Below are 14,259 nucleotides of genomic sequence, written 5' to 3' on the forward strand. Positions count from 1 at the left end.
CCTACATTTTGAAGAGTTTTACATAAAATTGTACTGGAATTTATCAAAGGCAGGTTTCCTGCACCTGTAGAGATAATCATGTGGTTTTAAATGATTTTGTTTTTAATATAATTGTTGATTGTTTTCCTAATGTTGACCTATCATTGTATCCATGATAAGCACAACTTTGTCATAATGATTGTTTTCTTGGATGGAAAGAGTTTTATTTATTTTTTAAATCAATACTCAAGGGTACATCTCTGTAGCTCTACTTCTTGGCTTTAAAATTCCCTGGCTGGGGTGGCCAGGTAGCACAGCGAGTAAGAGCACCGGCCCCAGAGTCTGGATGAACTGGGATCGCATCCAGGCTCTGACACTTAGCACCCACCCAGAAGCACCTGGCCGTGTAACCTTGAACAAGTTACTTAACCCCAATTGCTTAGGGGCGGCCAGGTGGCTCAGTGAGTAAGAGCACTGGCCCCACAGTCAGGATGACCTGGGATTGAATCTGGGTTCAGATACTTAGCACCACACCCAGAAATAATTGGCTGTGTAACCTTGAACAAGTTACTTAACCCCAATTGCTTAAAAAATAAAATAAAATTCCCTAGCTTAGGTATTAGTGCTATATTTGTTTCATAAAAGGAATTTGGCAAACTGCTTTCTCAATTTTTGTGTACTACTGGACTATTCTTTGAAAGTCTCACAAAACTCACCTAAATAAATCAGGAGTCTTCCTCCTCCATTACCCCCTTTGATAGTTTCTCCACAGCTAGTTTTATTTCTTTAATGACGCTGGATTATGTAAGACCTCTATTTGGTCTTTTATTATTAGAAGTGGTTTATATTTTTGAAGGAAATTTCCTATTTCTTTTTTGCTCTTGGATTTGTTAACATACAACTGCACAGTAGGTTCTGATGATTCTTTTTTAAAATTTATTTATTTATTTTTAGTTTTCAACATTCACTTCCATAAGGTTTTGTATTCCAAACTTTCTTCCCCTCCTTTACACCTCCCTTCCCAAGATGGTGTGCAATATGGGCTCTACATATACATTCATATTATACATATTTTCACGTTAGTTATGTTGTAAAGAATAATTTAAATCAATGGGAGAAACCACCAGAAAGAAGAAATGAGAGAGAGAAAGAGTGTGTGCAAACAGTATGCTTCCATTTGCATTCAGACTGCACAGTTCTTTTTCTGGATGTGGATAGCAATTTCCATCATGAGTCTTTTGGAGTTGTCTTAGATCCTCGCATTGCTAAGAAGAGCTAAGTCTATCAAAGTTAGTCATCACACTATGTTGCTGTGTTGCTTTATACAATGTTCTCCTGGTTCTGCTCACTTCACTCAGTATCAGTTAATGTAAGTCTTTCTAGGTTTTTCTGAAGCCTGCATTCTCATCATTTCTTATGGAACAATAGTATTCCACTGCATTCATATGCCACAACTTGTTTAGCCATTCCCCAATTGAAGGCATCCCCTCAATTTCTAATTCTTCACCACCATGAAAATAGCTGCTATATCCCATTTTTATGATCTGATAAGACTTTTTATTTTTTCTGATTTGGGTTGTTATTTTACCTCTTCCATTTGCTATTTCACTGAATTGATTTTGTTTCCTCTTATTTTTAATCACATTTTATCAATTTTGGTAGTCTTTTCAAAAAAAACTCCCAAAACAAACAGTTTTAATTCTGCTTAAATTTTCTAGTCATCGTGCCTTTCAATTTATCTGTTCTCTAATTTTCCAATACCTCCTACTTTTGTACTTAATTTAAGTTTTTTTTGGTTGAGTTTCCAATTTTTTAAATCCATATTCAGCTCATTAATCCTATCTTTTCCTATGTTTTTATAAATAAAAATTTTCCCATAGGACTGCTTTAGCTGCATTCAATTTTGGTATAGTATCACTGTCTTTCACATAATTGTTTCTATGATTTATTCTTTGATTCAATCATCACTTGGAAGTTCTTATTAAGTTTCCATTTGCACCTGTATCTTTTGTTTGTGCTCCTTCAACTGATTCCTAGGTTTATTTTACTACTATTTGTAAAGGATAGGTTTACTACTTCTGCCTTTATACATTTGTTTGCAATATCTCTGTGCCCTAAAACATGGTCAATTTTTGTAAAAGTTCCATTCGGTTCTGAAAAACATATTCTTTAATAGTCCCATTCAGAAAACATTTTAGCTCTAGTTTTTCTAGCCATTTGTTCAATTCTATAATTTCCCCTTTTGAAAAATCTTTCTTTTAGATTTGTATAAACCCAAGAGAAGAAAATTAAAAATCTCTTACTATTATTGTCTTTTCTGTTGTTCAGTTACTTCATGTATATCTGACTATTCGTGACCCCATTTGGGGTTTCCTTGTCAAAGATACTGGAGTGGTTGTCATTTCCCTTTCCAGCTCATTTTACAACTGAGGAAACTGAGGCAAATTGGGTTAAGCGACTTGCCCAGGTCACACAGCTAATAACTGAGACTGAATTTGAACTTAGGCCCAACATTCTATCTGCTGTGCCACCTAGTGTCTTACCGTCACTGTCTTACAATCTATGTTTTCTTATCATTCAGTTAATAGTTCTATTATGAATTTAGTTGTGATGAAAAACAGTTAAAATACTAAAGAGGAAAAAAGTTCTGTACATACAAAAATATTTAAAACAGCTCTTTTTATGGAGGCCAGAACTGTACACTACAGGGCTACCTATGAGTTGGGAATGTTTAAACAAACTGTGGCATATGAATGTAATGGAATACTATTGTGCCATAAGAAATTAGGAAAAAGTTTCAAAAAGACATGGAAAGACATATAAATAGATGCAGAGTAAAATGAGCAGAATCAGAAAAACAATTTATACTCTAAGAAACATACACAAACAATTCTGAAGGACCTGCCTCTTATCAACTGAATGCTCATCCACGACCCCGAGGAATGATAAAGAATGCTTAACTCATAATTAAACTCATAACTCATAATTAAAATATAGTTGACTAAATATTCAGACTTAGAAAGGCATTTTGGATGTGCTCAATGTAGGAATTCGTCTTGCTTGACTATATTTTTATAATATCAGGGTTTTCTCTAATCTTTTTTTCCAGTGGATGAGAGAGGTAGAAAGGAGAAAAAATGAATGCCTGATAACTAAAAAAAATAATTAAAAAATTTAGATGTTATGGCATTTAAAGCATATAAATTTAATACTGTTATTGGTTTGTTGCCTATGGTTCCCTTCACCATAATATAATTTGTCTCTACATTGGGAATTTTTGTTTTTGCTTTGTCTGATTAGCATGATTTCAACTGCTGCTTTTTAAACTGATCTGAAGCAAAGTAAATTCCACCTTCTTATTTTTATTCTCTTAATGTCTTTGTTTTTTAGATGTGTTTTTTTGTAACAAAGATATTGTGGGGTTTTGTTTTCTTATCTAATTGGTCACTCTCTTTTGCTTTACTGTGTTGCTGTATACAGTATACAGTGTCTGATATGGTTTAATAACTCACATTCTGGCTTCTTGATCAGATTAGCTAATGATTTAAAAATTGTGTTACTTCCCAAAGTTCTCAGTTTAATAGTATTTTTATTTTTGAAGTTTTACATTTCTCTTCTAATTTTCAAGATTTCTGTTTTGTCTTTTAACTTCATGCCCAACTCAGTGATCCTCTCTTTTTATTCAATCAATAAAAACAAAATATGCATAAATACACAGTAATTGTGATGGCACATTGATAAGTAGAGGAATTAGGAAAATCCTTTTAAAGAAGAAGATACCCAGGGCGGCTAGGTGACCCAGTGAATAGAGCAACGGCCCTGGAGTCAGGTGGACCTGAGTTCATATCCAGCCTCAGACACTTGACACACTTACTAGCCATGTGACCTTGGGCAAGTCACTTAACCCCACTTGCCCTGCCCTCCCCCCTCCAAAAAGCAAAAATAATAAGAAGAAGATACCCAAGGTGAGCATTGAAGAGAATGAGGGATTCCAAGAGGTGGAAAAAGAGTAGTAACAGCATTCCAGACTACTGGATGAGATGACAACTTCTACAAAGTCTTGGAAATGAAAGAGGAAGTGTTGTGCATAGGGAATTCAATAATAATTAGTAGTCCCAAAAATAATTTAGAAAGGCATAAAAGAGGAAAAAGTTTTCATTTTCTTTAATAGGCACTTGATGTGTCAACAATTTCAATACTTTTTTATGTACTATTAGATTTACTGGATTTTACCCACCACTCATTCTACAAGTTGGCATTTGTTAAAGAGGTAAGATTATTTAAGATATGAGAACATTTTATATATAACAGTTACAAATGGCAAAAAAGTACCATAAAGTCTGGACTAGGGTTTGGAATTATTGTATATTAATAACAGTATCACTGAATTCCTTAGTATATCCATAAGTAAGTCATTAAACCTTAAGATTTTAGGTTACATGTAAATATTAATTCCAATAATGTTCTACTATGCTATATAGTCATGATTAACTACTAAATTATACAACATCTTGCAAATATGCAATGTTTCCCATATGGTAAAAAGTTCAAAATGCAAATAAAATGTTTTTAAACCAGTTATTAAAATGAATAGGAGAAAACCAGGGACTATCAAGAATATAAATTTTCTAAACAACATCAGAAGAAAAAAATGCCTTTCCTTACCTGCTCTCCGCCAAAATTTCATGTGTTTAATACCAGCCGTAATCAATTTGTCAGGCATATATGGGTTCATTTTCACAACAAAAATCTTATCTTTATTTCCTCTGAAACAAAACCCAACATGTTTAGTTTTTATTTTTTTTTAACAATATCTCTCCTAAGAATTCAATAAACATGAACTAGCATCCAAAAAATATACAAAAATATACTCAATAAATTATACATTGGAAAAGACATGTAATAAAAATGATGATAACAGCTAGTATTTATGTAGTGCTCAAAGGCTGGCAAATGCTTCTCATATGTTATTTCATTTGATCCTCACAACAATCCTATGAGGTAAGTGTTATCATCCTCATTTTACAGATAAGGAAAGCAACTAACTGTGATCCAGAATACGATAGGGGTAACAGAGAGATCTAGACAAAGTGTTCTAAGAAAATCTGAGAAAGAAACAATCATATTCAACTGAAAAGATCCGGCAAGAGGTAGTACATAGACTGGTTGCTGAAAGAAGAATTTCAGCAGGTGATAATGGGAGGGGGAAGATATCGGGAAGAAATCATGTTAAGATAAATCCAGATAAGGAGTTTGGAGTCAGACAGTGAGAGCCAAATGCCAGACCAAGAAGTTTGAATATTTATCACACAAGAATCAGAAGTAGCTAAAAGTTTTTCCCATATTCAATTAAAAACTTAACATTGAATGCAATGAACTTGCTTTGTAACTCTTCACCTAAACACATACCACATCTTATTCCTATCTATTCATCAAGATTCTTTGTCCATTCATTCTTTTCATTATTCTAATGGCTCTGCTTTTTCACATTGTATTATTTAATAATGGTCTTGAAAAAGACTTCTTTATATTTTCATATTTGTCTATCTTACTGGCATTATAGTATTCCATTACATTAATATAACAATCTAAAAAATCTGTTGTTGGCTGCTTTGAATTTTTTAAAGTTACAGTGTTGCTTTGAAAAATATTTTAACATGTAACTTTCAATTTCTGCTAATACCTTTGGGACATACCTCAAATATTTATTGGGTCAATGGGTATACTTATCTTTAGGACTCTGACTGACCAAATTGCTCTCCAAAAGATTCCTCAAGTTTGCAATTCCACCAGCAATGAACGAGTATATAAATTTGTTTCTCTACAACTCTATCAAACACTAAGTTTTGTTGCTTTTAATTATTTTTGCCAATTTGATAGACATGAGGTCTACCAAAGATGTTTTAATTCATATTTCTTTAATAGTGAGATGAACATTTTAAAAGTGATAGTCAGTTGTATTTTTTCTTTTGAATATTACCTCTTCATATACTTTTGAGTATTTTTTAGAACTTGCTTGAGGTTGAGTTTGCTTTACTCCCCCGCCATTTAACTCTTAATCCCTCAGTCACTACACATACAAGTCCAGATTGTGCTAGCTTTTCTCTACCCTATGTTAAGTTTGTATGAAAATCATTTACAAATAACATTTTTTTGTTCCAGAGAGCAGTAAGAGCTAAGAACAAGGAACATTATTTTGGGATATGAGTAAAGAACAGACTGAAGAAAGGGAGACCAGTTAAAAAAGTCAGTTATAGCTTCCATTCAGGTGAATGGTAAAATGGGATAACAGAATAGTGGCAGTGAATAAAACAGAGAAGACAGATGTGACAGACATTGTAAGGGTAAAATAGACATGTCTTATTAACTGATAGGATAAGAGTGAAGGAAAGGGCAGAGTCTTAAATTACTGGAAAGCTTTTGGGCCTACATAACTGGGAAGATGGTGGTACTAACAATTGCAAGAGGTTACGCTGGAAAGAACTTCTCTTACCACTCCCCAACTCCATACTTCTTTAGCATTTATCCCTGAGGACTGTACTACATTTTGCTGTCTAGTGAGCTCCTTTGTTTGATTTTGGTTTAAGAGTAGTCAGCATATGATACACTTTTTCTAATCATTGTATTTCTCTTAGATAGTGAAGGGCTATATGCTAGAAAGTTCGTGAGCTCCAAAGTATCCTTAAAACATCAAGGAAAAGTAAAGAAGGATCCCAGCATGTTAGGTATATCCATATTTGATGAATTTAGGGGAGGACAAGTCACACAGAATGGGTTAAATATTAATTCACTGGATGGAATATTCATATTTTTGAGATCTAAGATATATTGGAATATTTGAGCATCTCTAATATCGTTCTAAAATTTTCCCCCTCCGCTTCACCCCTCTCCTCTGTTTAGGTAAAAGGCCCATCTTTGTCTCACAGATAGGAGTTTGGTAAAATATTTCTCAGACTACACCAACAGTTTATGTTGCATACTGTTTGATTGTTCCTTAAATAACTGACAAAGTTTTCTTGTAAAATTATCTGTACATCATGGTTTCTCACCCTCTGAGAGATCATTTATAGCTTGCTCAATATCTTTTTTTTGGAGAATAGGTTAAGATTTTCTATTTCTTCTTCTGTTAATCTGAATATTTTATATTTTGGCAAAAATTAATCCATTTTTAAAAAAAATCTGTTTTGTTGGCATATATTTGTGCATAATGGGTTCTGATGATTTTCAATATGAATTCCAGCTCTAATTTTTTCCCCTCTGTAAAATGAGCTATTAGTTTGTCCATTTTATGAGGCTTTAAAAAAAACCTAGCTCTTATTTTTATCTTCATAGTCTTTTTATTGCAATTTTATTTTTTCCTTTGATTCCTAAAAATTTTCTACATATGTAATTTTTGAGGGAGGACTATTAATTTTCTAATTATCTAGCTTTTTAGGTATATACAAGTTATTTTTTCTCTCTTGAGTGAAGAGTTTATAGATATAAATTCCCTAAGCACTGCTTGAATAGCATCTCATAAATTCTTGTATATTGTTTTAATTAGCATTTAATATAATTATTTTTTGTTATCCACTTTGTTTTTTGATCCACTAAGGATTAAGTACTGACTTCTACAGGATCTATAAACATTAATGTAGTTTCTGATACTCTAAATGTGTGATCCTTGTCCAATGACCAGTTAGTATTTGTAAAACTAACAGAATTAAATTATATCACTCTGAACATAAATGCTACAAATGAAAACAAAGAGACATTAAAGCAAAATTGGCTCAAAGGTTCTCCTTGAATAAGGAAATAAAAGAACTGGTGAAGCTGGTTTTATTGTGCTTCCTAAGGCAACATAATTTCTTGGTCATCTTTGTTTCATAGTGTTCATAATAAGTATCTGAAAAAAAGATAATTAAAGTAAATGCAGTTTATGGATTAATATGTGGTACAGAGGATAAACAGGTAAAGAAAATACATGAAGAATTCAGTAAGATCCTCCAAACTGAAAAAAATATTTATTTTAATTCTTAGTAGCTACTATGGAAAGGTGACAATAAGTAAGAGTAGTGAAAACTGTGTTGGAAAATATGGCCTCTGAAGAAGGCAAGAAAGAAGCCAAGATACATAGAAGCCTCATGTTCTCTTGCCATTTTGATTTCCACTTTTGGTAGCAATTGTCTCTCCAAATGATTTTATTGTAACATAACTTCGATATGAGAAGAGGGAAAGAGGAAAGTCTGTAAATAAGAACTATGTGCCCTGAACAGATTAAAATACATTCTTTAAAACTGGCTAGACAAAGGGATTGGAAAGATGCTTTAATCCTAATCTTCACCTAGATCACAGCAATACAGCTAGTTTTCATTTATATTAAGTGGCCAGTTCTGCAGACCTACCCCTCCCCCTTTGGGGCTCCAACCACAGTCAAGTGGCTCCAGCACCTAGAGTGGAGGACCCTTGGCTCAGGGCTGCACCAGTGATTGCAGTTGCTGCTCACACACCACATACCCCAATTTGCCCCCCCCCCATCATGGTGGGAGTCAAATTTGCAGAATGCATCTTTACATAAAGTGAGAACTGGCATAAAGTGAGAAGAGGCAGCTCCCTCCGAGAAGACTTGCCAGCATTCTCCCTATTGTATAAATTCAGTCTCTAATGTACAATAGAGATGCTCACCGCTTGTCCGGATAGGTTACAGGGTGGTAATTGGTGGGGAGCAAAGTATTATCTATTACTTTCATTTTCAAATCTACATTTCAGGATCTCTGAACACAGTAACTAAGGAAAATGAGAATATGGGATCGGAATAGTCTTTTCATTTACTTGAGGTTAGCAAGGAAAATGAGTAGGATCTTATCTATTATTTCAGGGGATAAGAGGTTATTCAGGTCTAGACAGACACTGATTTATAAAGTTATAGTTGGGGAAAGAGGGTGAAACCTTCTTGGCTGGCTTCAGGGGTGAAAGCAACAACCAAGTAAAGTATATACGTATACAAGATAGTAGCCAATTTTAAAATGTCGGGCGGTGGTTTTGGCTTGTTCTCTTAAGATAAAGCTATGTATAAATATGCAAATGCTTGCTCAATTCATTTATAGTCCTCAAAGGAAGGAAAGCAATCACAGCTATAGAATTCCAAGAAGCAAACATATCTTTCTGTAGCAGCCTCTCTGGTCTCAAGTTTTCACAGGTTTTCTCTTCAGATTACTTACTTGTGTAAAGGCTGTATCCCCTCCCCCTTTCAGGAAAATACATATTCTGTAGATCAGAGATGGTTTCCTTTTTGTTTTTAACAATCTGCTGCCCAGCTCAATGGCTTAGATATAAATGCTTATTATATGTTTGTTGAAATGAGCAGAGGGGCTGCAATTTGCACTGGTGCAGGTAGTACCCATAACAATAGAGTTACAAACACTTGAAGATGGGAAAAATTGAAAACAGAGGTAAAATGGAACGAATATGCAAAAAGTATTTGAAATATATACTAATATGCTGTATTTGTAGTAACAAAATTCTATTTTGGTCTTTAAAAAAGCTCTAGTTAAATGCACATTCTTGTCCAAAGTCATTTCACGAAAGAGTGTTGTTGATGTTGATGATTATTTCAGTCTTTTCTCTACCTTGTAACTGAGAGTTTCTCGCCTTTCTTCCAGTCCCATAACACAATAGTATGACTATCATCTATTCCAACTGAAGCCAAACGTTTGCCATCCGCTTAAAAAAAGCAGAGAAAAAAGGATTTATGTTCATTATTTGATAGTAAAAAATATATTTAGTGAAATTTCTAATATCAATAGAGAACTGAATTTATGATATTCATTACAGACTTTTAATGTGTGTATCAATATATAAATATATATATATACATATATATATATATATTCACACACACATATAAACTGCAAGCAGGAACCAGGGTTTAAGACAGGTTTAGTAGGAAAGTTGAACATTACCACACAAAAGTTCCTTACATCAATTGATTATACTCTTTAAGGTAGACCTTAGCAATCCTAATAATCCATCACTTTGGGATATGAGGTCTCAGAAGTGAAAGGAAGGAAAAAGAAAAAAATAGAAAACTGAAGAGGGAGAAAGCAGTGAACAAAGAGTGAGAGGAAAAGGCAAAAAAAAAAGTATACTTCAGGACAATATCCATTCTCTAGGGGAAAAGAATTAAAGCTATCAAAAGGAATACTACTCCTTCCTTTCACAAATATCAACTATCTTAAGTATTTTCAGTAATTTTATACTGTTAACCAAGGAAAAGACAGAACTCATATACATGGTTCGACTGCTTTCCATTCAAAATCCATAATTTTAGCTGTCACCACTGTCAAGTTCCAAATGACATTCAAGTTAACTTGAAAAATCGTCCAATCCCACCATCTACATATATACAATAGCTCTGATAGAAAGTACTCAGGTGGCCTGAAATTCTGCTCTTCTTCCAATTCCATGAACAATCTGTCTGGTCCCTAATGATACCACTAGTCATATTACTGTATTTAACCTTGTGGTTTTTCAAAATATTTTATTTATTTAACTTGTGGCAAAGTCCTTAAATATAGATAACATATTGTTACTAAACAAAGAGCAACAGAAATTTATGGGTAAAGTACTAGTTTAGAGTTTCTTGCTCTAACACTTTCTATTTACTATCTTTCTTTGCCCTCATTTCCATGGGCTTCGTGGTTTTACTGTAAAATACAAAATTTTCAAAAATTCTAAAGGTTTTGTCAGTGAATCACAGAATATCAGAATTGAAAGGAACTCCAATGGCCACTTAGTTCAGTTTATAATCATTAGAGAAGGCCCAACATCTGGATATCTATCTTCTACGTGAAGACTTCCAGATGCAGGCCATTCCAGTTTAGGTTAGTTTTAATTGTTAGCAAGGCTTTACTTAGTATCAGACTTAAATCTGTCTCTGTGTAACTTTTATCTGTTGCCTGTTTCTGCCTTTTCACTGAAACAGAAAAATTCTAATCCCTTTTCCATATGATATCCTTTCAAATATCTAAGATAACTATTTTGTCCACAAGACTTCTTCGTTAGAGTAGACAAACCCTTTTTCTCTAAATGATTCTCACATGCGTGAAATCAACATCCTTTACCACTGTAGTTGCCCAGCTCCTCTGAATGTTCTCCAGTTTATCAATATTTTTCCTAAATGGTGGCAGGCAAAACTGCACAAATACTCCAGGTGTAGTCAATCTGACTAATGCAGAGTACAATAGAATGAGTTATCATCTCTTTATTCCTAGTAACTATCTAGACCTATCAAGACAGTGTCACGCTAGAGTTTGTTTGCTTTTGGCTTCCATGTCAAAAGGACAATTTACTTTCAACTTGTAGGCCACTAAAATCCCCAGATCTTTTTTAGGCAAACTGTTCTCTAAACACATCTCCCTCAACTATTACTTAAGCTAATTTTTGAACCTTATATTTGTAACACCTAATATTCATCCCTACTAAATTTCATCTTAATAGATTCGGTCAAATAAAATTAGCCTTTCACATTTTTTTTTTTTTGCATCATGACTTTATCATCCATTGCATTTGTCACCTATACTACAAAACTTTTTTATCTGCAAATAAGATAAAGTGCTCTATTCTTTTATCCAAGGCAAGGATAAAATGCTAAAAAAAAATCAATAAGGCATCTACAGAATGATTTGAATGACTACTGGAGACCTGATGCCAAGTTTACATTGAATCATTAATGACTACTCTTGGAGTATAGCAATTATCAAGTAAATAGTCTATCTAATTGTGCTATCATCTAGTCCACATATCTCTATATTTCAATAAGAACAGCATGAGTTACTTCATCAAATGCTGTGCTAAAATCTAGATAAACTATATATATAGCATATCCTTAAAATCTGAGTTTAGTAACTTCAAAAAGGAGATAAGGCTAGTGCAGCATGACCACATTTGTTATCACTGCTTCCTTTTCTACATGAATACAACCTATTTTTAAATAACATATTCTAGAATTATGATAGGAATAGAAATCAAGCTTACTGGCCTAAAGTTTGCAAACAATTTCCTCCTCCCTTTTTTGAAATCAAGACATATGCCCTACTCCACCTCTGCAGTGCTTTTCCCTTCTCCATAATGTCTCAAAGATTACTGACAGAGGTTCAGCAATCACATATTCCAGTTAGGATACAGTTCATCTAAGTCAGGTAACTTTAATGAATAATAAAAGGTAATTATGTACCTTCTTACTATTTCCTAACTTATATTAGTTATCAACTCCCTCTTAAGCCATTCTTGGTTTGTCTTTTCTAATCCAAAAGAAATTCTCTTTGGCAGGAAAGCAAGATATAAATTAAACTCTTTATAAAAAACATGAATTTGATTTTAGAGGAGAAACTTCATTATCTACTCAATTAACCCGAAATGAAATGATTTCTACACAACTAAAAGCTGATTTCTTACATGAGAAGATGAGATAGGAAGTCCTGTCATTTGATCTTAACATATAAGGTTAACAGAACACAGTTTCTTATGCTCCCAATCAAAGAAAGTTCAAATTTTGTGTAATGGAAGTAAAATTTCCATTTAGATAAATTACAGAATTTCAGGTTGGAAGGTATTCAGAAGCCATTTAGTCACATTCATACATGAACAAGAATCCCCTCTATAATAATACCCATAAAAGTGGTCATCTGGAGCTCACTTTAGCATCTCCAGCAAAGGGGAAATCACTACCTCTTATTCTGCTGCAACAGCACCCGTTGGTCCTAGGAGCCAGACAGATCAACTGTCTCTTCCTGTACATCTGTCACGGATCCCTTATATCTTCTCTAGGCTAAAGATGTTCTCAGGACCTTCAACTGATCTTCCTATGATATGAACATAAAGCCCTTTACAATCAGTTTCACTCTAGCAGCAGTTCCTATTAATTTCTGCCTTCAGCGACCAAACAAAACAAATACAAATTTTCTTCCACATAATAGCTTTTCAAATAGTTGAAGACAGCTATTATGTTTCCACCTTAGTCTTATATTGTCTAAAGTAAACATCCTCACTCTCTTTAACTGACTCTTATATGTCACACAACTTGGTAACCCCTCCTCTGTGTGTTCTCTAACTTATCAATGTGCTAAAATCAGTCTCGATCATTTTTAGATAAACTACAGTCTACCCATCTCTCCTATGTCTTGTATTTGTATATATGATTTAAAAACTCAAATGTAGAATGTGTGTATATACACACACATTCCCATTAAAAGTAATCCAATGTTCTAATCCGTCACAATCTTCCTGATTCCCAGGATCATCACTAAATGTGATAGCTATCCTCTTAGCTTTGTGTTATGTGCAAACTTGATTAGCGTGTCACTTATGCATGTTATATTGGAAAAAAGTGCTTGACTTGGAGTCAGGAAGTTTTGGGTTCAAATAACATCTCAGATACTTATTAGCTATCAGATATTTACTGTCACTTAACCTCCCTAAGCCTCAGGATCCTAATCTGTAAAATAGGAATAAAAAGCATCTACCTCACAGGGTTGTAAGGATCAAGCAAGATAATAAAGTTGTTGTTTGGTCTTCTAGTCATGTCTGACTCTTTGTGACCCCATCTGGGATTTTCTTGGCAAAGATACTGGAGTGCTTTGCCATTTCCTTCTAGCTAATTACAGATGAGGAACTGAGGCAAAGAGAGCTAAGTGATTTGCCTATGGTCACAGAGTAAGTGTCTAAGGCTAGATTTGACGTCCTCAAGATGAATCTTCCTGGTTCTAAGCCCACTCTTTCTATCGCATCACATAGCTATTCCTAATAAATGGAAAGCATTTTGCAAATCTTAAAGTACTATAAATATGTCAGCTATTATTACTGTTGTTGTTTGTTGCTAAATAGCACTTGATCAAAGCACAGATCTATGCAGCAGTCTTCCAAGTCAACATTAAATTATTAATGACTACTTTTTGAGTCATGTCATTCATTTAGTTCCAAATCTTCCTAACTGTTCTATCACTTAGGCATACTTTACCATCTTTCCAATAAGAATACCACATCATATTTTGTCAGATGTTTAGCTAAAATCTAGGTAAATTTTAGCAATAGCATTTCCCTGATCTACCAGTTTAGCAATTTTGTTGATAAAGGAAATGAGATTGGAGTGGTAATACTTATTTTAAATGAAGTTATGATGGCTCTTTTTGTTGATTATTTCCTTATATATACATATATTAATCACCTCTTTAATAATAACATATAGGATTATAATAGGAATGAAAATAAAACTCACTGCTGTACAGTCTATAAACTCCAATT

The 14,259-nt window shown here is 33.7% G+C and overlaps 1 protein-coding gene across 4 annotated transcripts in view; it reads right to left on the minus strand.

The window, feature by feature from the left end:
• EML5 (EMAP like 5) overlaps positions 1-14,259 on the minus strand; it is a 190,976-nt gene that overhangs the window by 95,042 nt on the left and 81,675 nt on the right. For all 4 annotated transcript variants that reach the window (XM_069092388.1, XM_069092391.1, XM_069092390.1 and 1 more), the window contains 2 exons: positions 9,588-9,681; positions 4,645-4,745 (listed from right to left, as the gene is read on the minus strand). In XM_069092388.1, coding sequence (XP_068948489.1) covers positions 4,645-4,745; positions 9,588-9,681 — 195 coding nt within the window. The remainder of the gene's footprint in view (positions 1-4,644; positions 4,746-9,587; positions 9,682-14,259) is intronic.

This window comes from Petaurus breviceps, unplaced genomic scaffold (assembly GCF_028583685.1).
Source record: "Petaurus breviceps papuanus isolate PSGF00001 unplaced genomic scaffold, PetGlider_PUasm1.0 189, whole genome shotgun sequence".
Lineage (NCBI taxonomy): Eukaryota > Metazoa > Chordata > Mammalia > Diprotodontia > Petauridae > Petaurus > Petaurus breviceps.